A 24,465-nucleotide genomic window follows, 5' to 3' on the forward strand; every position below is an offset into this window, starting at 1 on the left:
CATTATTATGTCAAACGCTGACTCTGGAGACCACTGGGACACACATACTTTGATGGGAGCTAGAAAGGAATGCAATCCATTGTAAGTCAGAGGAAGGGCAATCAAGGTAAGAGAAATAATGGGGAGGCTTTGGTGTGTGGCCCTGTGGTGATATTTGAGGACAGGAGTGGGGAAAAGCTCACCAAGAGTGACTGCGGACCGATGAAGGTGGAATAGAACATTAATGAAGACAAACTTAGAAATCAGAGGTGTCCTGCGGAGAGGGATGCCCTGATGTTTGTTTTTCATTGGCTTTGTTAGTGTTCCTATTCTTTAAACAGAAAAGACATCACTGTATTGAACCATCTCAAAAGGACTTGTGTAAAAAGCAAAGTCTATACAATTTGAACTCCTATGAGGGATTTAATTTACCTTCTCGGGCTCAGGCAAAGGCTTCCAGAAACAAAGCACCAACTTTGATTCCTAAATGAGCATCGGTCCCCGTGGTTCAGTTCCTCCAAGCTTCCGGCAGCACAGAACCTAACGGTTCACGCACCGCAGCTGGGTTCTGAGCCTGGGGCTCCCAATGACTTTTTAGAGAGTTTCGTGATTGGTTTGCTTCTGTGGGATTTGGATCAAGATGAAAAATGAGCCCAAGGTTATTTGGAAACGGCTCATAGTTAAGAGACCTTCAGACACTTCACAAATAAAAAAATAGTGGCCTATAAATATTGTATGATAACCCTAGAATAACTTCCCACTTGCAAATGTTTATCAAGGGAGGGAGAAGGGAGGGGGCAAGGGAAGGAATTAGCAATGGGTTCACCCATATCTTAAAGGTTAGGGTAAATTTTTTTTAAGGGGAGGGTAAATTTTATTTTATTGGAGATAAAAATCCAAGTAGTTTGGAAGAGTTGAAATCGTTTTACTCAGAGGGGAATAGCAGTTCATAAGGGAAGGAAATTGCATTTGAATTTCCCAGCATTGTGATGAAAGTACTCTATCTGAATGATACCTATTTGTGACAGTATCCCCAGCCACCAACATTCAAACCACCCACTTCTGTCCCCACCAACTCATATGGTCACCGTTGGAGCTGGTGTGGTTCTGTGGTCACAGGGATGGGGTTATGCAGATTGAAGATCATCTGACTCTCTTAATTCATAAAGAAGAAACCAAATGCAACACTCTCACAGGCACTTAACAACCAACATGGTCTTTTCAATCCCTGTCCCTCGCCATCCTTTATTGCACTGGGGCAAACCCTCACCCCTCTTTCTGGCGCAGCTGCCTGTAGGCCCCGCTCCACAGCGGTGAGCCAAATGGGCCAATTTTTCATGACAGGCCTGCTGGCTTAGAAACCAGCACTCACCAAGCAGCCTGTGAGGCACTGAAGAGCCCAGGCAGAAATATAATAAACAATGTTTCGAATTACATTTTGGGCATTTAAAAATGCTCTGGGCTCAATTTCATAAGGCATTTGCATTTGTAACAGAGGAAAAAAAATACATCTCCGAGCTTCCAGTCTCAGGTTAACAGACTCTTTTATGTTGTAAATTTTTGCAGGAGGAATTACAAATCGTACACAGACTCATTATTTCTCGAGTACTTTATCAGGACATTTCCCCATACATCTAATTTGTCCTGTCTGAACTGTAACTTGACAGAAGGGATTTCCTTAATTGCTTTTGAAGCCCTTCCAAGATAATCAACTGCCTTTTGGAGCACGACAAAAGACAGCAGACAATGGTGCCAGTCTGTCTTAGGATCACGCTGAAGTTTTTGGGTATGAGATAGCACGGAGAGGCAACATTTGCCTCTTAAACTATTCAGTATCTCCATTTTAATTTGGCTTCCATTTAAATGACAATGTCTGAGAATAGTAAAAAGAAAAAGCCCCATTTGTATCTGTCCTACTGGGGTGGCTGTCACTTTGGGAGTAGATGCAGTCAATATTTACAAAAGAATAAAATACCATCGTTGTTATTATGAAGAAAGAATCTTCACCAAAGATTAAATAAAGATTATAGTAAAAATAAAGCAACCAGATTTGGGGAGAAGGAAAACTGTCAAAGGCTGGTTGTTGTGTTTCTGCTATCCCGATTTAACAGTTTTAAGCAAATGATGGAACATTTTTACCTTGAGTTTTCAAGCTGCCATTTCTAAATTTCATTTTGTAGTTACAGAACACACCGCATCTAATTTACATAGTAGGCAGGATTATGGTCACCAACAGATGTCCACACCCTGAACCCCAGAACCTTAGATGCAAAAATAGACTTTGTAGATATGATTATGATTACTGACCTTGAACCCTGGCCAGTGTGGTGAGTGGTTAGAGTATCGGCCAGCACACCAAAGGGTCTGGAATTCAATTCCAAGTCAAGGGCACATACCTGGGATGCAGGTTCCATCCCTGCCCGGTCGGGGTGCGTGTGGGAGGCAGCCAATCGATGTGTCTCTTTCACATAGATGTTTCTCTCTGTCTCTCCCCTTCCTTTCTACGCTCTCTAAAAATCAATGGAAAAAATATCCTTGAATGAGGATTAACAAAAAAAATTACTGACCTTGAGAAGGGGAGAGTATGCCTGGTTCTCTGGGCTACCCAATCTAATCACATGCTTCCTTAAAACTGGAGAAACTTTCCCAGCTGTGGGCAGAGAAAGATGAGACAGAAGGCTTGGGTAGATTCAACATGAGGAATCGACCAGCTGAAGCTGGCTTTGAAGATGAAGGAAGAGGGCCCCAAGATAAAGAATGTGGTATGGTGACCTGTAGAAGTTGGGAACAGCCCCTGCCTTATAAACAGCAGGCGGGGACCTTGTTCCCAGAGACACAAGGAGCTGAATTCTACCAACCAAATGAGCAGGAAATGTATTCTTTCTTGGTGCCTCCAGAGAGGTCTGCAGCCTGGAGACATCTGATTTTAGCCCAGTGATTCCTGTGCCAGACATGTCACCTACAGAACTGCAAGACCACACACTCGAGTCTTAGCTGGTGTTGATCAGTGGTTAGAGTGTCAGTTTCCAGTCAAGGGCTCATACCTGGGTTGCAGGTTCAATCCCTTGTGCAGGAGGCAACCAATCAATGGCACACTCTCTCACTTCACCTCCCTCTCTCCCTTCCTTCCACTCTCTCTAAAAATCAATGGAAAACCTGGGTGGGGTGGCTCAGTGGTATGGTTCAGTTCCCAGGCATATGATCAGGGCACATGCCCAGGTTGCAGGCTTGATCCCCACTAGGGGGAGTGCAGGAGGCAGCCAATCAATGATCCTCTCTCATCATTGATGTTTCTATCTCCCCCTCCCTTCCTCTCTGAAATCAATACAAATATATTTTTTAAAAAATAAAATAAAAATCAATGGAAAAATATCCTCAGGTGAGGACTAACAAAAGTAAATCAATCAATCAATCAATCAATCAATCAAATTGTTTAAGCCACTACGATGGTGGTAATTTGTTAAAGCCACATAGAAAATGAATACACTGTCTACAGCAAAATAGTCTATTTTGGCACCCAGACCATTCTTGACATGCCCAAATATAAGACATTTAATATTAATTATCTTACTGTGTACTATTCAGTCAGCAACACCCTGAAGCAATGGAAATTCAAATACTGCTTGCTAAAATCAAATTAAATTATATCTCACAAATGGAAAATATAAAGATTCCAGTGTCCTTTCAGGAAGCTGACATTACTAACCTAAGAACACTGGTTGAGACATTAGGTACAGAATAAAAATTATTAGCTTGTTTTTAGATCAACAATGTTAATACGCTGTGCTGACCCTCCAGGAATTGCTCTTGGCAAAATCAGAGTTGATTGTTCTCTATTTTAAAGCTCAACCTTGGCAGACTGCAATAAGAAGCCCCCAGGAGTTCAAGAAATATTTAGATCTTTTTAACTAAAAGAAACTCGAAAACAGTAGGAACCGTGTCTAATGACAGCATCACTTTTCCCAGGTGAAATCCGGGCAATATTAATAACCCAAAATAAAATGGTTAATTTTGTGCTTCATTTGTATTAAAGGATGACCTTAACTAAAACACTTATGTTCCAGTTGTAGTTAATTAACTTTCCCAGAGGCTAATGGCACATAGCAATTCAGGTGAGCCAGATCACCAAACCTGCTATGGAAGATGTCAAATTAAAGGAAGTGGAAGGTTCTGCTCATAAGGCAGGTCAGGAAGAGATTCAGATCCAAGCCTATAAAAATCCATGAAAGCCCGGCCAGCATGGTTCAGTGGTTGAGCGTCGATCTATGAACCAGGTCTCAGTTCGATTCCCAGTCAGGGCACATGCCCGGGTTGTGGACTCCATCCCTAGTGTGTAGCGTGCAGGAGGCAGCCGATCAATTATTTGCTCTCATCGTTGATGTTTCTATCTCTCTCTCCCTCTCCCTGCCTCTCTGAAGTCAATGAAAAATAAAAAAATAAAAATAAAATCCATGAAAGGCCCAGCTGGCGTAACTCAGTGGTTGAGCCTCAGCCTAGGAACCACGGTTTGATTCCCAGTCAGGGTGCATGCCCAGGTTGCAGGCTTGATCCCCAGTGTGTGGCATGAAAGAGGCAGCTGACCAAGAATTCTCTCTCATTATTGATGTTTCTATCTCCCTCTCCCTCTCCCTTCCTCTGTGAAATCAATAAAAGTTAAAGAAAAAAAAGAAGTTATATATATTTTTAAAATCCATGAAAGTATGATGATCCTTTTTAAGATGGTGGTTGGGATACAGGTATCATTTCCTCCCAAAACCCCAGTGAAAAATATTTTTTAAGAAAAGACATAAAATAACAAGAACAGGGAGAACTGGAAAGGAGACCACAGTAACAAGATTCTGGAAGCTAGAAAGGTAAGGGTCCTAAGGTAAAGGAGTTAGCCAATCCCAAAGGCTGAATTGTAGGCAATGCTTGGGAGCGCTGAGAACCAAAGTAATTTACACTGAAAATCCTGAAAGGCCTCAGATCATATACCTCTGAATCTTGGGTGAAAGAGAAGGGAAAGAGGAAAGAAAAATTAGTGGAATTGGGTCCCCTCCCCAACACCTCCAGATTACTGGACCTCTATCCTTTGGGGAGATTAATGCAGATGATTTCTGGATTGGAAGGAGGGGAATGGGTGACATGGGCAGGCTGAGGATGAAGGCATTGCACTGAAAACATGAATAAATGAACATATGAAAGCTGAATGCTAATTGCAGGACCTGAGAATTGTGTGGGAATTCTAACTTAATCCAGCAAGGACCCCAAAATTGCTTATCCTAATCTGGAGCCTAGGTCTGTACTAGACGAGTTGCACTCTCATGTAAGACTAGAGGCCCGATGCACAAAACACTTGCAAGGGCCTTGGCCCCGGCCCCCACCTGCCACCACCCCCAGGGGCCTCTGCCAGGGTCCCCTCCTGCTGTGGCTTTGTCCAGAAGGAAGGACATCCGGCCTAATTAGCATATTATGTTTTTATTATTATAGAAAGCCTGTTATATAAAAGGCAAACTTGGTTCTAAAAATGGCTCTCTCCACCACTAATTATGGAATCTCTATTGTATTAACCTAAGTAGGAAGAGGATGGTGTGAGAAGCCCTGGGTGCCCAAGTGTGGCCAGCCCCCCATGCCCATCTGGCCCCTTTTATCTCCAGCCTCTCAAAATAGCTTAAAGGCATGAGAGGTGTTGATTTGCTTAGCTCTCTCCTCCCTAGAGCAATACTTTTTGTGATAGAACTTTCACCCCAACAGTTTAACAGTGCAGACCTTGGGCTTCTCTACCCAGCCTCCACATTGCTGGTGGTCAGACCATTGCCCTCCAAGCAGGGGACTGGAAGGCCCTTTTCTGAGAAATCGGACCTGAAAAACTTAATGGCATTGGGGGTTCCCCAATGAAATGGGACCGTTCCCATGGTCCTGGAATAGCTGTTCTCAGTTGCAATCACCTTGTTCCCAGGGAACATTTGGTGATGTCTGGAAACATGTTTGATTGTCATGTCTGGAGGAATGTGGCTGGTATCTAGTGGGTAGAGGCCAAGGACACGGCTAATCATCCTAGGACGTCCAAGCCAGCCCTCCTGCACAGACACTCAGCAATTCCAATTAGCCTTTTATGTCTCACTCAGTCACGATCAGACAGCCCAGGAGTACTGGACAGCTTAACAAAGCCCCTAAAGAAAACAAAACAGACCAAGTGAGGAGGAAACAGGTATCTTTTCTTTTTATTGTTTTATTTTTACTTATTTTTTATTTCAGAGAGGAAGGGAGGAGATAGAAACATCAATGATGACAGAGAATCATTGATCAGCTGCCTCCTGCACCGGGGCATGTGCCCTTGACTAGAATCGAACCCAAGACCCTTTCGTAACCCGACGCTCTATCCACTGAGCAAAACCAGCTAGGACAGGAAACAGGTATCTTAAAACTAAAAAACAAGTACAAAAAAAACTAAACTATCACCTAGCACTATATTTCAGAGAAATAAAGAATCCAGCCCTGACAGGTTTGGCTCAGTGGATAGAGCGTCGGCCTGCGGACTGAAGGGTCCCGGGTTCGATTCCGGTCAAGAGCATGTATCTTGGTTGCGGGCACATCCCCAGTGGGGGATGTGCAGGAGGCAGCTGATCGATGTTTCTCTCATTGATGTTTCTAGTTCTCTATCCCTCTCTCTTCCTCTCTGTAAAAAAATCAGTAAAATATATTAAAAAAAAAAGAATCCATACATGCATAAAATAGGATGATGGTTTGTTTCTTGTCAAAGGAAACACTGAGAGAACAAAGGAAAGCTCTTGGAAACTCAGATAACAAAAAAGAAAAATTGAGAATTGGATAAAAAAAAATTTTAAGTTAAGGCAATCTCCCAGAATATAGAGTAAAAAGATAAAGAGCTAAAAAATAAAGAAAATAAATGAAAATCAGAGGATCAGTTTATTAGTTTCCTATTGCTACTGTAACATTGCTACTGTGCCACAAATTTAGTGGCTTAAACAGTACAAACCTATTATCTTTCAGTTCTAGAGGTCATTATTCTGAAATGGGGTTCATTGGCCCAAAATCAAGGTGCTGTTGGCAGGGTCCTGCTCCATCCAGAGGCCCTAGGGGTGAATGTTTCCTTGCCTTTTTTATTATCTGGAGGCTGCCTAGATTCTTTGGCTTGTGACCTCATTCTGGCATCATCACTCCAACCTCTTGCTTCTGTGACCACATCTACTATTTATCTACTCCCCTGCCTGTGATTACACTGAACCCACCAGGATAATCTCATTCATGATTCTTAATTAGAAAGTCCCTTTTGTCATATAGTGTCATTCACAGATCTGGAGATTAGGACACAGACATGTCGGTGTGGGGAGCATTATTCACCCTACCACAATCAGACTACAGGTGTAATATCCATGAGGTAGAATGAAAGCAATAATGGGTAAGAGACAGCAATGAAATAGTGAAGGATTTATATTGAAAGGTCAAACAGCCTAGGTTTGACATCAGGGCCAGGGCCCAGGGCTCAGGAATGCTCACCTGGCTCAAGGAGGCCTGGGTGATGAGGGGACCAGTGGGGACCTGGTGTGATCAGAAAATGATTCTTATCGATGACATGAACAAATGAATAAAGGAGCTGCAAATATGGAAGGAGGGAAGCTAAAAGAAACCCTCCAGAGCAAGACCAGAATTGGAGCTATCAATGAGGATCAAACAATTTTATCAAAATTAACTGCTTGAGTTTTTTGACGGTTATATTACAGAGTTATGTGGAAGTGCATTCTTATTTTTATAAGGCATTGTTAAGTTTACATACCACAAAGATAAAGTGGGTGATTTGGCACCATGGCCGCAACTTGCTCTTAAATGGTTCAGGAAAACAGATAATACTCTCTTCTGTGTATATATACAGAGAAAGAAAAAATGATAAATGTGGCTAAATGTTGACAACTGGGGAATCTGGAAAGGGGAATACAGGCATTCTATACAGTTAGGGCAATTTTTCTGTAAGACTGAAATTTCAAAAAAAGAACATGGACTTCCTTTGTAATTAATATAAACAAATTCCAAGGCATATTAAATGAAAAAATAAAGTGCAAGAAAATGTGTACTATGCTACTCTGTGTAAATAAAGAGATGGCGAGTGTGAACACATACACGTTTTGCAAGTGCAGTCTTATATACGCAGAGCATCTCTAGAAACATATCAGAATCTGATCTACACTGGTTTCCTCCACAGTTGGAAGGATTGGTGGCTAGAGAAGAATGAGAAAGGTTTTTCAAACTCTAAAAATTTGAATTTTGTACCACATGAAATGAACTTAAAGAAACAGAATGCTTCAAATATATGTGCCAGGCTGGCTACCTTAGAAGCACGTGGGGAACATTTAAAACTAAATTAGCAAACATCAAGGCCAGAAATTCTATTTCAGTGGGCCCAGGTGAGGGCTTAAGTATCGATTGGTGAATATTCCCCTAGTTAATGATAAACATAGATAGCATGGTTTGGGAATTGCTGCTTTAACCAAATCTCCCCAATTGGCTCTTCTTTAAACCTCAAATTCTAAGTAAATTAGGACATTTTATCCAATGAGAGAATAAGATCATAATCTAGGGAAAGAATACCCCATGAGTGATACCAGAAAATCTGAAACTAGGGTGTGCACGGACCCCCGCATAGAAGCCAAGTCATACCTTCCTAAGAACCAAAGATATTGTTGAGGCTAAGGTCACCTGAGTATCACTTAGTGCAGATAATATATTCAGATATTCTGCATTCTTCAGAAAAAACGTTCTATGTAAATATGTAACACATATGTTACTAGTTATTTTAGTAAAAAACAACCAGCTGACACAGTTGACATAATATCTGGAACAATTTAGATCTCAAGTGGTAGTTTCCTGGTGTGTGTTAGTGTTTTGTATCTCAATATATATTTTAACTACGTTCTCTTGTATGCATCAGATGGTAATAATGTAATTTTTAAAAATTAAAGCAACAAAATAACAATCAGTCTATATGGTTGGTCCTTACATTTTAAAAAAGAAATATAAGAAAACTCAGCATTCCCATGCCAGTAGTACACATTTATTATTATTTTGAATGGTCAAAAGACTTACAAGGCCCATTATTATCAGTATAACCATACATATGAAATATCACTTAGTGACATGGAGTGAAAACAACAGTTTTATATATATTTAAAAATACAGACACATACACACATTCTCTTTCAAGTGTTCACCATACACTGCTACACAAGCAGGAGGCATGGAGCTGCAGGAGTGACAATATACATGACATGTAGAAATATCTCAAGCATAAAAACCACACTTAAGTTGCAAAAATAAAGTTTCTTTCTTCAAACATTTGATCTGGGCTCAAGCAAAGAAAATAATGAACACCAATGATTTTCATAGTATTTAACACTTTAAAACAGAAAAGGGTCAACAGTTGCAATAGTCCTGAAAATGTAGAGGTTTGAGGAATGAACAATGCATTTCATCCCCACTCCCTCCAAAATAAAGTCTACAGCAGATCTGTTTCATCCCGGCTCACAAATACTGAAGAATCATAAGCTACTACATTCAAACAGCAAATTAAGCCAGAACAAACAAAATGATAAAAAGAAGCATCATTACATCAAGCAAGGCATTATTGACCTCAGTTTCTTTACACGATTTCACTAGTGCAAGAGCATCGTTTACCTGAAAGATCCTAAGTCACAACTAAAGAGCACTCATACAAAACTATTTCCTTTAGAAAGTGCCACATACTCTATCGTTAAAAAAAAAAAAGACAACACATACACTAGTGAAAGACGGTTTGTCTCCATCTCTTATCAATGAGGAAGGGCCAGAGTGACTCTTTGATTCCAATTCGAAACGGTGTTCGCTGGCCAATGCCCAAGGTCTCCAATTTGGAGCAGTCAAGCTGAGAATTTTTTGGACGTTGGGCTCCTAAGACAGGACTGTCAGTTATCTTGAAAGAAAAATAAAAAGAAAACATAAAAAACACATGAAAGGCTACACGTTGAGGTTTTATATTCTCTACTTCATTTAGCCCTCAGTACAAATCTTATTAGATCCCTGGAAAAATATATATATATTTTTAAAAAGCTGCTGTAATTAAGACAATACATTTTCTATAAATGTCACCAATACTGATTGGATCCTTTATGCATAATAATTTAGAGAAAATTAACAATATAAATTGCCACATACAAGCGAGGGTCACTGTGATTAATACCGGAAAATGGAAGTTACCAATACTTCCAAAGCAACAAGGAAATGTTATCAATAATACACACTACAGTGTTAGTTCTGGAATTTCAAAAAGCGAGGCTTTAAATACCATATACTTACTGGTCGTAAGTGACTGCTGGGGAGGTTGAAGGCGTCTGCAATTGCACATGCCATTTCATATTTTGTCATCTGTTCATTTCCAGACCAGTGAAAAGTTCCCTTAATTGATGGATCCTGACAAGGACACAAAATTCAAAATAGTTTTAACTTTCTGATTTGAGTTGAATGGTAGGTTTGACAAGAAAGGTAATCAAAAGGCCCAGGAATTAAAATCTCTCCTCTCTGGAATGTTCTCCACAAGATATCTAAAATCAAGTATATTCCCAACTAACATGAAAAGCAATTTCTAGAATTTAGCCTTGAGTATTTTTTTAAATAAAAATATAGGTAACTATTTTAGCGAGAATCCCAAAAATGATTACAGGTTTTTATGGAAGCATAGTTCAATATAATGAGTATTTCTAATTATTCTAAGCTAAAGACAAACCTAATAGAACCATTTTTCAAGATGAGCTAATTAGTTATAACATTATCAAATACTGTCAGAGTATATATTTAAGATATATATAAAATTTTATGTGTTAAAAGTATAGTCATATTATTATTAATATTCTAAAATAAATCAGCCTCTAGTCTCTTTATGAATACTCTATTTAGCTCCAAGATATTCAAATATTTAACTCCTAAAGTGGCTGAAATTGTGAATTCCTATGTGGAATCTTCTTCAACATTACACAGTGCTTAATCAAAATTCTTAGGACATTAGATTACTTTGTTACCCAAAGAATACAAGTTTTCAAGTCATCTTGTAATAAAAGAATGACAGATGGGATCTGTAGTATTTGAGAAATGCAAACACAAGGGTGTATTTTTATAACTCATAAATATAGCCTACTATCTATCTGTAAACTATTTTTGCTTGCTCTCCTTACAGTTTTAAAAAAGCACTTTATAAAGTACAGCATAGGAAAGAGAGTCAACATTATTAGAGTAACTGTGTATGGTACCAGTTGGGTACTAGAAATATTGGGGGAACACTATTTTATTTTTTATTTTGGGGGAGGGAACCCTTTTTAAAGTATATGATTGTCTAACCACTGTGCTGTACACCTGAAACTAATACAAAATAATATTGAATGTAAACTCCAATTGAAAAATCATAAAAAAAATTTAAAAAGTAGAAATAAAGCACTTTAACTTCCGCTCATTAACAGGATTTTAATAAGATGGAAGTTAGAAAATCTTCCTTGCAAAGATTCTCACCAGCATTCTCTTCTCTGCTAGCTGACGACACACGGAGGCTACGTCTTTGACATGCGTTGGGAACCTCTGCTGCCAGTGGTCCATGTTCGCTGACTTATTGCTGAACTGCACTTTATCAAACATAACGGTCACAGAACTCTCCTCCAGCTTTTCAACTTCTCCATACAGAATAGGAATTCTCAAAACAGCAGCTCCTAGAAATGAAGCAGGTAACATTTTAAAGCTGATTGGTTAAGTTTTGATGTAAGATCAAAGTATGTGGATTTAAACAATATTGTAGAAAACTTACAACAGACCAAAATGACACAGCTCACTGTAATAATGCCCATATAACAAATGTCATCTTGGGTGTTTTTAAATGTTCTCTCATTTGGGGTATTTTTACACATAATTTCTTCATTATTATGTTCATTAAAAAGAAAACTGATCATGACAACTAAATGCAATGAGTGATCCTTGATTGGATCCTAGATTAAAAAATAAAATGTAATAAAGGACATTATTGGGACAACTGGGAAAATTCTTATATAGACTCTATATTATATGACAGTAATGTTTAATTTCCTGAGTGTGATAACTACATTGTAATTATGTAAAGAGCATCCTGGTTAGAAGATACCCAGTAAAGTATTTTGGAGTAAAATGCAACTGATTCTTAATACAGAAAAAAAAATTTATGTACAAAACACATGTGGCAAACATTGGCAATTGGTGAATCTATATAAAGGGTATGTGAGTATTTACCACATAATTCTTGAAACCACTGATTAAAGAATTAGGATGTATTTAGATTTTATGTTGGTCCCTAATGAGGGGTTACAACAGACTAGATAACTGACACTTTAATTGAAAATCAAACAGTTTAATTAAAATATATTTCTTTATTGATTTTAGAGAGGAAGGGAGAAGAAGAGAGAAACATCAATGAAAGAGAATGATTGATCGGCTGCCTCCTGCACACCCCTAACTGGGGATCGAGCCTGCAACCCAGGCATGTGCCCTTGGCCAGAATCGAACCTGGGACCCTTCAGTCCGCAGGCTGATGCTCTATCCATTGAGCCAAACCAGCTAGGGCCAAACAGTTTAATTAAATTAACTTTAATTAGACAACCATGTATAGATAAGTAATTTGAGGATAATTTTTGCAGGATAATTTACAATACCAAAAAAAAAAAAGCCTGATAAATGAAATATCTATTAGTATCTATACTAGGGGATGCTTCTCAAAGACAAAAGCAATAGTTTTAGTATAGGGATCATTAAATCAAGTACGATGCAGTCATTGATAGGAAATAGATATCCAAGTGATAGCTCCACCTGTACTAAAATGCAAGTATACGAGGGGACACACACACACACCAATTACAAAACAACATGCACACATTTTAAAAATCCACAAAAAATGCATGCATACATAACCACATTCGGTGCTTCTCTCTGAGGCAGCAATGGAAGAGAACTTTCACTCCTTACAATTTCAAATTTTACAAAATTCTTTTGCAAGGATGGTACATGCCTTTTATAATCAGCACATATAGATGTATACACAAACACACATAGAAAAGAAAAACCACACAAATAACAGAAGACCTCAATCTAAGACAGTGATTCCTAAAGTGGGCGCTACTGCCCCCTGGTGGGCGCTGCAGCGATCCAGGGGGGGGCGGTGATGGCCACAGGTGCATGTTTTAACTTTTTTTGTATTACCTTTCTATTCTGAGTTCAATAGTTTCATAATTTCAAACGTCAATGTTTCTAATTTACACCTTTCTTTACTATATTTTACGAAAAAGGTAGAAACATTAATACATATATCTTTCTGTTTAATTGCTATTAAAATTTTTAAAAAATTAATTTCCAGGGGGCGCTGAGTAATATTTTTTTCTGGAAAGGGGGCGGTAGGCCAAATAAGTTTGGGAACCACTGATCTAAGAGAAATGATATTGGCTCATTTTTTGAAACCAGATTACAAAAATTTGTACTGTATGATTTATTTTTCCTATACACAACAATATTTATGTACATAGTGATACTAGGAAAAAATCTGGCAAAATTCACAAATCCTTTAAGATTTCTAAAATTATTTTTCTTTTTTTATTAACTACAGTAGAAGCCCGTTGCACAAAGATTCGCGCAATAGGCCCTCCTTCCCCTGGCTGCCGGCACTGGTTTTCCTCTGGCACCCAGAACCCAGGCCTTTGGTCCGTCTGCAGCAGAGAAGCCAAGTCTTGAGGCTAGGCTTCACCACTCCGGCGGCCCGCAGCTAGGCTTGGCTTCTCCGCTCCAGCCGCAGCAGAGAAGCCAAGCCTCTTCAGTCTTCAGTCATCTTTATTCTTCGCTCGGAGCCTTCAGTCTTCACTCTGTGCCTGAGTATGCAAATTAACCCACCATCTTTGTTGTGTTAATTTGCATACTCATCCTAATTGGCTGGTAGGTGTAGCGAAGTGACAACCAATTTACATATTTCTCTTTTATTAGTGTAGATTCTCTCTTTTTTCCCCAGTGACTTGTTCTTTGACTGATATTTTTTTAATTAAACACACACACACACACACACACCATAAACAAAAAGTAATCCCAAAAACAAATCTGCGGCTAAAGAGATTGTTGTGTCTTACCTAAATTGTTCTCCAGAACAGCCTTTTCTCCTTCTAATTTTGTTTTGCCATATAGATTTAAGGGACTTGGTATATCTTCCTCTCTATAAGGAGGATTTGTTCCATCAAAAACATAATCTGAGCTAATATAGATTAGAAATGCTCCAATTGCAGCTACAAACAAAAAACAAAAAAAAATTATTAAAATTAAAATATAACATTAATCTTATCTGTAATTTTTAATAGCTTATATATGATATTCTCATATGTATCATATATAGACAAATCTCTTATAAGCAATCTATACAAGTTTAATCTTTACAAACTCAGCAATCATTTAATATTTTATAAAATGATTTTATGAAGTAGTCATTACCTGCTTCCTTTGCTAAATTCCCAGAAGCATCCACATTAAGTTGAGCAGCAGCATCTGGCTGATTTTCTACAACATCTGGCCTTCTCTCTGCTGCACAGTGTACTATGACATGGGGCTGGAAGTTAAGCATTGATTTTTAACCCACAGAAGGAATAAAACAGAGGAACCATAGCCTTCCAACAGTGATTTAATTCTAGAACAATGTTAAGTTCAACATTCCTTCAACTAAAGAATCATTGTATTTGCCATGCTCCCCTTTTTCAAGGTTTGAACTTCCTTAAAATTATATGTAGACACCCTGGCCAGTGTGGCTCAGTTGGTTAGAGTGTTGTTCCGTCACCAAAGGGTTGGGGTTTTGATCTCTGATTGGGGCTCAACCAACTGACATTTCTCCCTCTTAATGTTTCTCTCTCCCTCTCTCCCTCCCTCCCTCCTTTCCCCCTTCCCCCTCCTGCCCTCCCCACTTCCTTCCTCTCCCTGAAATCAATGAAAAACATCCTTGGGTGAGGATTAAATAAATAAATACATACATACATAAAGGCTCTGAAAAGAGCAATTTGGCAATCCCTAGGCAAAATCACACAAACATCTGTGTCAACTACTATATTTAGAAATACATCCCCAAATTCAGACGGGAGAAAAGACCTATCATTTGTGTGATTAATACGACTTAAATCTTTTTTTTTTAAAATATATTTTATTGATTTTTTACAGAGAGGAAGGGAGAGAGATAGAGAGTTAGAAACATCGATGAGAGAGAAACATCGATCAGCCGCCTCCTGCACATCTCCCACTGGGGATGTGCCCGCAACCCAGGTACATGCCCTTGACCGGAATCGAACCTGGGACCCTTCAGTCCGCAGGCCGACGCTCTATCCACTGAGCCAAACCGGTTTTGGCATTACGACTTAAATCTTAATAAATCTATGTTAAAGGGAGAGGAATATCAACTGCAAATCAAATTCATAAGTTCAAACATCTTAAGACTATTCATTTGAAGAAAATCAACTATCAGAGCTTCACAGATAAGGAAAAGCTAAAGGAGTTCATCACCACCAAACCAGTATTATATGAAATGCTGAAAGGTATCCTTTAAGAGGAAGAAGAAGAAGGTAAAGATACAAATTATGAACAACAAATATACATCTATCAACAAGTGAATCTAAAAATCAAGTGAATAAATATTCTGATGAACAGAATAAACTGGTGATTATAATAGAATCAGAGGCATAGAAAGGGAGTGGACTGACTATTCTTGGGGGGAAAGGGGTGTGGGGGATGCGGGAAGAGACTGGACAAAAATCGTGCACCTATGGATGAGGGCAGTGGGGGGGGGGTGAGGGCGGAGGGGGGGGTGGGAACCAGGTGGAGGGGAGCTATGGGGGAAAAAAGAGGAACAACTGTAATAATCTGAACAATAAAGATTTAATTTAAAAAAAAAAGAAAATCAACTATCTATAAAAATTATTTTCCCAGCTAAGCATTTAGAATACCACCTATATGCTAAGCACTGTGCAAGGAGCAGGACTTCATCATCTAGTGCAGTGGTTCTCAACCTTGGCTGCACATTAGAATCACCTGGAAATCTTTTTAAAATCCTGATTTCTGGGCCTCATCCTCCGGAATCAGGATTTTAAAAAGATTCCCAGGTGATTCTAATGTGCAGCCAAGGTTGAGAACCACTGATCTATTGGAAAAGAAAGACACATAAAGAGATAATTTCACCATCACGTGAGAGAAGTCCAGACAGAAATAAAGAGGGTCGTTTGCAGAGAAGGGGCACCTACTTCCCAGAGAAGCGGAGCCACAGCTAAGATCTGGGAAGAACACTGACAGGCAGGCTGGCCTCCCCACATATAAACTGCCCCCTTCTCAACAACTGCTTGAGGAAGCACGGTCTTAGTTGTTCACAGGCTTGAATGTGCACAATCTGTGGTGCTTCTTAAAATGTAGAGCTCCAGGTCCCATAACTGACTTACTGAATTAAAATCTCTGGGAGAGAGGCGTAAGAACAAGTTTCCCAAAAAATTCTAATGCAGGTGTTACTTGATCCATTATTTTTAGGAAAAAAACTAAAACTTTCGATTTGATTAGAGGTAGAACAGAAACTAAAGTTTTCTGGAACTTTACTGTGACCATGGCCAACATATTCTTTAACATCTCTGAGCCTTTATCATCTCTAAAATGGAAATACTGTCCATTTTACAGTGTTGTAAGGTTTACAGACATTATTTTTAAAAGCTGTGTATGCTTAGCCAGCACTGCTCAGTGGTTAAAGCAGGAAGTCACAGTTTGATTCCGGTCAGGACATATGCCCTGGTTTCGGGCTCTATTCCCAGTGTGGGGCATGCAGAAGGCAGCCAATCAATGATTCTCTCTCATCACTGATGTTTCTATCTCTCTTTCTCTCTCCCTTCCTTTCTGAAATCAATAGAAATATATTAAAAAAAAATACAGTTGTATCAAAAGTGCTTAGAAGAGTACTTCAGAAACATACTTTTTTTAATAAAATGCTTCATATTCTATCTTTTGTCAACCTAATCATTTCAAGGATTTCATATACTCTGACATGCTTAAAAGTGTACTGGGGAGAGGTCAATGGAGGAAAAAGGAGACATATATATAATACTTTAAATAATAAAGAATTTTTTTTAAAAGTGTATTCTATATTGTTGCTTAATAGATTAGAGTCTAAGTACGGTAACTTTCTTGAGAGCAAGATTTTCTATGTCATCCAGATGTTTGTTTGTTTTTCTTGATTTCAGAGAGGAAGGGAGAGGGAGAGAAAATCATTGATCAGCTGCCTCCTGCACACCCCACATGCAACCTAGGCATGTGCCCTGACCGGGAATCAAACCTTGACCTCCTGCTTCATAGGTCAACGCTCAACCACCAAGCCATGCTGGCTGGGCCAGATGATTCTTAATATGGTTTACATTTGTTAAAGTAAATAGACTAAACCATACCTGAAAATCATAAATGATGTGATGAACTGCATTCGCATCCAATAGATTAACATGTTCAAATTTTGGTCTTGCTCTTCTAAAACCACAGCCAACGGCATGCCAATTATTCTGATGAAATTCTTTGTACACAGCTCTGCCAAGAAGTCCAGTGGCACCAGTAATCAGAACACGCCTATTGGGGACATTAACTTCCTCCTAAAAGGTGAAGGGGAAGAAAAAGCATTTTCTTTGAAAATATTCTCAACAGTATTAGTCAACATCATCATCCACTAAATACTTCAGGTCTGAATAGTTTGCTTCATGTCCCATATCTATAATCCAAGTCTTAAGAACAAAGATCAGTCAACTGCATCGATAAGTACATCACTTAAGTTTTAATAATCTTACTCCCCCAAATAAAAACCTAAGATGATATGGCCAGTAATTAGCTAGTCAAAAAGATTGTGATTTCCTACGTTAATAAAAAAAATCTTAATTTTATAATCAATGATGTCCAAATGAGCAATAAACAGCAACTTTAATTATGTTTTTCCGTTTATAAAATCCACAATTAGGTTTATGCTTATTTTATGGCCTGATTAAATATTTGGGCTTTATTCCACCAATGTTTACAAGTTAACATTTTTGGTTCCCAGTTTTTAACCCCAAGCTTTCTTTAAAATTTCACTGATATATCATATTTTGATAGGTCTGAGTGAGAGAAGTCACATTCCATAGGAATTTATGTGAAGGAAAAATAAATTTGATCCTTATGGCACTAATATCCTAAGTTTAACTAAACTGGTAAATGTTCCTGAATTAAAACTCTAAATGTACCTGCACAGACCAATTAAACTAGTAAACACAGATATAGAGGATAAGAGAAAAACAACAACATGAAAATATTCTCAACTGGTATGTGCTGCATTTGTGAAAAAGAAAAAATTCCTTACACATAAAAATTAAAAGGAACTACTTTTTAGAAAATAATACCAAGATGGTAACAGCAAATTTCCTCCTAAAATCTTGAATAAAGTCAGCAACTTAAGTTTTATTAAATTTTATCATCCTGAAGACTTTTTATTTCAAAGTGTTGTTACAGGCAACTAACTCTGAGATGTCAAAACTTTAAAGATGCGTACACCAACCAAAGACCTTTCATTAGCCCTTAGTTCGGCTGATTAACTCAGCAGACTCTACATTAAAAAAAAAATTTAAAAAAAAAGGCTACCCAAATCAGGTACTTCCATCATAGGAAAAATCTGAAATGAAAGGCTGACAGGGACAATGTAAAGGTAAATTCTAAAGGATATGATTTTTTTTCTTAGATCAACCAATTTCATAACTTTTTACAAGTGGAAGGAAAATTCATCTAGGTTTTCTGTTGTAAAACTTGGCTCGCAGCCAAATGATCTATGAAAATAAGGATTTCAGCCAGCAAAGTATTTTCTTTATGTTTTGGCAAGAAAACAGTTCTTCAAAGACTGAACATAAAGAGAAAACATGCCAAGTCTAGCAGAGATACAATAAAAAACCGATTTACACATGATAAGTACAATAAACATCCCTGGGGAAATACTGTTAAGAGAGCTCCGATGTGGTTCCTTCTGAGTTTCTCACTTTTTACTTCTGAAGCAAAAGAATAGATTTGGGAACTGCACTTTGAGAACTGTCATCTTGAACTTCAGGAAAGAGCAAGGCTTTTCTCAAAATAAATTTCCCTATTCAAAAAATTGCCATATATTTTTCTAGAAGCGACATCTTTTCCCCTTAAATAGAAAAATTAGCCCCACCAATGTGACTCAGTGACTGAGGTTCGATTCCTGGTCAGGGCATATGTCAGGTTTGGGGCTCAATCCCCAGTAGGTGGAGTGCAGGAGGCAGCCAAGCAATGATTCTCTCCTCACTGATGTTTCTCTCCCTTCTTCTCAGAAATCAAAAAAAATTTTTTTTTAAATTTGAAGTCAAAGAACAAGCATTATGCAATCCATAAAGTAAACAGTAAATTAAGATGTCTGCATACTCCACTGACTCTGAAGCATACTTTTCCCTCATTGCAACATCTCATGTCAATGAATAAAATAGAGATGCATCTTATGAATGTCAGTTTGGCTGCGCTGTCTGCTTTTTAGTGCAGCTTAAAATAAGAGCCAGATGATTTTATAATCGAGAGCATGTTAGACTTGATGAAATGCAGCATTGTTACAAGCACAGAAAAGCTCTTTAGAGAATACACAACTTTAAAAAAGGATGGGAGATGCATGGAAAACTTATACCCTATACCCTGGGGCAATATGGTCATATGTCAATGCTTAAAATTTTTCTTTTTATTAAAAAAGCAGAGATCGGAAGTGCAAGCACTTCCTGAAACATAAATGATTCTGCACAAACTTATATTTGAAAACCATCAAGTGTCATATAAACCTACATCATACCTTTTGTTCATAACAACAGCCTTATTCGGCAGGGCAGATAGATTTCCAAAAGGAAGGACCTGAAGTCCAGAGATGTTTGTCCACAATAAAAGGAAAAGGTTAAGACTAGAACTTGGGTCTTCTTGCTTCTATGATCCAGGCAAATACATAATGAGTTTTGCCTCGATCCTTAAAACTTATATTTGGTTTCATGACAGTTAAATTTTAGCTGCTCTGCCAAGAACTGTGCCACTGAGAAGCTACTTCATCTCTATCTAACTCCTCATTGGTAAAACAAGGCATTTGGACTAGGTGACTAAGGCTCTTCCGGCTTTATAGTTCTACAATTCTGACATTTCCCCTATTACCCTTATCACAAAGGGGTCCACAGAGAGTGAATTTACTTATATTAAGTTTTACTCTTTTCATAGTCTCTAGAGACTCAATGAGCACCTTCTGTCACCACTACAGGGGTCAAGACAAGATTTCTCCATTTAGATTATAAGTTTATTTGGTGGGTGACAAAGTATGTTTCACTCTGAAATTAAAAGATGCCAATCAAAAATAACTTATTTTTGAGTTTCTATATATAAACAGAACTCTACTAAAGCTTTTGAAAGCATACTGTTTTTCTTTTTTATTTTAAGAAGAAAATAAATATTCCTCTGAAAATTACTTTGGACTATTTGTTACTCTATAAATTTAATCCTGCAAAACACAGGAACATCCACACACTCTGAGGGACTCAGAATGGAAGAATAAAACACTCTCTAGTTCCATCAAAACCACAATCAAGAGCTGGAAATATTTTGTGAGCCTAGAAATTCTGTATCAATTTTTATTACCTATAGGTAAATTATATCAAACATTACTTTGTTAGTTTGAACATATTTATTTCTCTTATTGTATAGAATCTTAGATGTACAGAATTCAGAAACATCAGATGCCACATTTTCAGATACGAAAAAAAATTCTTGAAAAAGTCAACACATCATGTAACTAAACTAGAGGCCAGATGCACAAAATTCCCGCAACAGTAGGCGTTCCTTCCCCCAGCTGCCAGCACCAGCTTCCCTCTGACACTGGACCCAGGCTTCCCTGGCAGCCCAGGTTCATCTGGAAAGTCTTCTGGTCTAATTAGCATATTATGCTTTTATTATCATAGATGTGGAACTACCATTATTATGCTGTCTAATCAAATACCAAATTGTAAGGAAAGATAAATGGCTCCTTCAGAATAACCCCAAACAGTGATTTCTAACTTCACACACTGGAATTAAGCATGTCAGAGGAAAAGTAGGGTGAAAAATCACTAACAACCTAAAGAGGGATCTTCTTAAATGTTAGTGGTAAACACAACCATACTTTGCAATTTTCCAGAACTTCTTCAATTTAGCAGTTTCATAGTCATGTCTTTAATTGATCCCCACAAGATTCCCCAAGGCAGGTCACTGAGGAGACATCCCGGGGCTTGAAGCGACTTTTTAGGACCCCGTGATACCTCGTTGACAGTGGTCTCGCTCCTGTCACCCTACTGTGCACCCCAGGCAGTCTTCACAGAAACCACCACTCTGCTTCGCTCGCATCAACTGTAAGACCGCCCTCCCACAGATTTTTGTGTTACAGTGTTTTGTTTTGTTAATCCTCACCTGAGGATATTTTCCCATTGATTTAAAAAAAAAAAACTAGAAGGGAGGGGGGAGAGACAGAGAGAGAGAGAGAAACATGGATGTGAGACACAGGGGTTGGTTGCCTCCCACATGTCGGATCCAGCCCGCAACCGGGGTACCTGCCCTTGACCAGAATGGAACCCGGGACCCCCGGATGGGCAGGCCAAAACTCTACCCACTGAGCCAAACCAGCTAGGGCAACTCTACACGTTTTGAGATGAGCAAGTATGCCCCAAGCTTTTTATTGAAGGAAAACCAGTCCACGTTCGTGAACTCGTACTGTGCAAAGCATACAGATATACACAAACAAAAACTAACACTAGGTAACATGCACCCAGCCCTGTTCGGGGTACAAAGGGACAACATAGCAGTTTAAATAGCCCGCTTTTTTTTTTTTTCCTAACTCTACCCCCTCCCAAGTCCCAAAGGTATATGAAAGCACGAGCTATGCTACATTTCAGAGGAGTTAAAATTCTGCATCGCTCTCTAGAACTGCCATTTCCTCCATCCTTTCTTATATCCACAAGACATATTGGTCTGGGCATTTTACCAGTCTCATCCCCAGAGCTAGATAATATTCTGTAGTAGACGGATGAATGCTGGGAAGCCTGGGACAGAACACAGACACTGCAACAGCCTTCCTTTTACGCAACCTCCGTCGTAGTTTAAAGCCCCAAGCACCAGTCACAATGCACTTAATGAACACGGACCAAGGGCATTCCCGCTAAGCCTCGATTTTCTCATCCGTAAAATGGAGCCAAATCAACCTCCTAGTTATGAAGATGGCAACGCCTAACACAGTGTCCTGTGTAAACTAAGAGTTCAAGTTATCACCTCCAATACCGTTATTCCGGAAAAACCACCTTTCCCCTTCTTCCTAAGAGGCACACGCGGGTGTGACCGAGGGGGAGGAACAAAGGATCCAAAAAAAAATGTTTTTTTAAGAAAGGTAGAATCAAAACCCAGACAGCTCAGAAAACCCCTCTTCATTCCTGGGAGGGGAGAGGAGACACCAAAAGGAACCCGATTTCCTCAGTTCCGGACGCAGAGGCTGAGAGAGTAAACAGGAACGGCGTGCGCCGAGGTAACAAACCCCAGGGCGCCGCCCCGGGCTCCCGGGCTGAGGAGGTGGCGCGGGGCCGCCCTGAGGCGACTCGGGCCGGGGCGCCCTGGAAAACCCTGCCTCTGCCCGGTTCCCGCGAGACCCCCGAGACCACTCCTTCACCTCCACCAGCTGGCAGTTCCCGGGAACAAAGTGGACGGAGAATTCCTTCTCCCGCCCCACCATGCCTGCCGCCTTCGCGTCGCCGGGGCAGCGATGACCACGGGGTCCAGCCCAGGACCGCGCCAGCCGCCGCTCTGAGGCCCTCGGCCCGCCTCCCCTAGGTCCCGGCCGACCTGCTCACAGCTTCCGGCTTCCGCCGCCAAGGCCGCTCCCGTTGATTGGCCACGCCGTGCGGAAACCCCGGAAAGGGGCGGGCACACTGGGGGGAGCCCTCCGCCCATGCGCCAACTGTTAAAGGGACACGCAAAACAAAGGCCTTGGCCTCAAGCCATGAAAACAAGCTTTGTTTGGGGGTGGGAGGAGGAAGGCTGTTTATTTTATGTATTTTCCTTTTTTTTTTTTTTTCCCTTGACTAGGGAAGGATTGAATTGGATCGCGTGGAGTTTCAAGTCTGTAGACTGCGCAGTGCATAAAGAATCAATCTGAAACTAATACAAATACAAAATAATATTGAATATAAACTGCCATTGAAAAACATCATTCTAAAAAATCAACTGGGCATGTAATACATAAAGTGGGATAAGACGTTTTACAAAGTCATAGCGGGGGAGCGGTGCGGCAAGAGGGAGAAGGAAAGCACAATAGACATGCATCCCTGGAGCCTTAGGAGTGTTTTTTGAGAGATTCAGAAGAGACAAGAAAAACACAAGTGTTGGCAAATGAGCCATTACCACCTCAAGAGCCTGTTTGTCTTTCGGGGATGCTAAAAAGTAGGACCAAGAGTTGAAGAAGGTACCCAGGGAGGGGAGAATAATGCTGAGCACCCTGCATCACGCTTTTTAAAGTGACAAATCGGGTGACTTTCACTTCAAAACGCTTGTCCTATTTTCAAAATCCTTTTTGCTTTAGAGCCTAAGCAGCCTTTTGCAAAAGTCCTGTGACTTTCCTACCCAGCCCCCCTGCCCCCAACAAGAACTCATTCCTTATTTGTGGGGGGAACGTGGTGTCTTTGCAGCAGTTAATGTTAGAGAGCCCGAGGACCCCCACTTTTCCGACTTTTGTTTTCATCCAGACTGTCCCTGTTCATCACTTTAGCATTTATTTCGAGTGAGAGCACTGCCCCAGCCCCAAAGGGCAGTGGGGGACTGAGGGAGAAGATTCCAGATCCTCTTAGTTCTCACTTTAAAAACTGGGGAGTTTTAAAAAGTCTCTAGTTGCCATCTAATCTATGAAAAATGAAATTAAGTATTCAATGTGGAGAAGAGTTAAGGGCAAGCCCATGCAATTAGCGCTTTGATCCTCAGAGAAGAGAGAAACAAAAAGTTTACTGCCTGCATTTGAGAATCTAGTTTGTTGATACTTGCAGGAAAAACGTGGGGGTAGTTCTAGGGGCACATGTGCGTGTAATCATCCTCTTTAAAGATGGAAGTTTCTATGTGAAAAAAAAAAAAAAGCCATCATTTTACAGGCACTGTCCAAGTTCGTGCTGTGGCTAAGTCTATAAATTTAAAGAGAGCGACCTGGAGCTAAAAGTTATGTTAGCAGGGTCCATTCACGCCAAGACAAAGAAAGGCTGGAGCGTACACTGTGGATAAAATCCTCATTTATACAGACCCTGCACCTGCATCAATGCATTAATCGTGTAAATGAAATTGCTGTTCTGTTCTGCATTCCCCCCCCACCCCCCCCCCACCCCCCATTAATGAGACTTAGCTGAGTTCTCCATACAG

The 24,465-nt window shown here is 39.7% G+C and overlaps 1 protein-coding gene across 2 annotated transcripts in view; it reads right to left on the bottom strand.

Moving 5' to 3' along the window:
- Positions 1–9,006: 9,006 nt before the first annotated feature.
- Positions 9,007–24,465, bottom strand: part of MAT2B (methionine adenosyltransferase 2B) — a 15,898-nt gene continuing 439 nt past the window's right edge. The window contains exons 1-7 of one of the 2 annotated variants that reach the window (XM_006098590.3): positions 22,736–22,894; positions 17,448–17,642; positions 14,482–14,596; positions 14,127–14,279; positions 11,509–11,702; positions 10,306–10,419; positions 9,007–9,922 (exon numbers count right to left, since the gene is read on the bottom strand). In XM_006098590.3, coding sequence (XP_006098652.1) covers positions 9,752–9,922; positions 10,306–10,419; positions 11,509–11,702; positions 14,127–14,279; positions 14,482–14,596; positions 17,448–17,642; positions 22,736–22,798 — 1,005 coding nt within the window. In that variant the 5' untranslated portion in view covers positions 22,799–22,894 and the 3' untranslated portion in view covers positions 9,007–9,751. Of the gene's footprint in view, positions 9,923–10,305; positions 10,420–11,508; positions 11,703–14,126; positions 14,280–14,481; positions 14,597–17,447; positions 17,643–22,735; positions 22,895–24,465 lie in introns of those variants that run through there. The other variant, XM_006098591.3, reaches the window with a different exon arrangement.

This window comes from Myotis lucifugus, unplaced genomic scaffold (genome assembly GCF_000147115.1).
Source record: "Myotis lucifugus unplaced genomic scaffold, Myoluc2.0 scaffold_243, whole genome shotgun sequence".
Lineage (NCBI taxonomy): Eukaryota > Metazoa > Chordata > Mammalia > Chiroptera > Vespertilionidae > Myotis > Myotis lucifugus.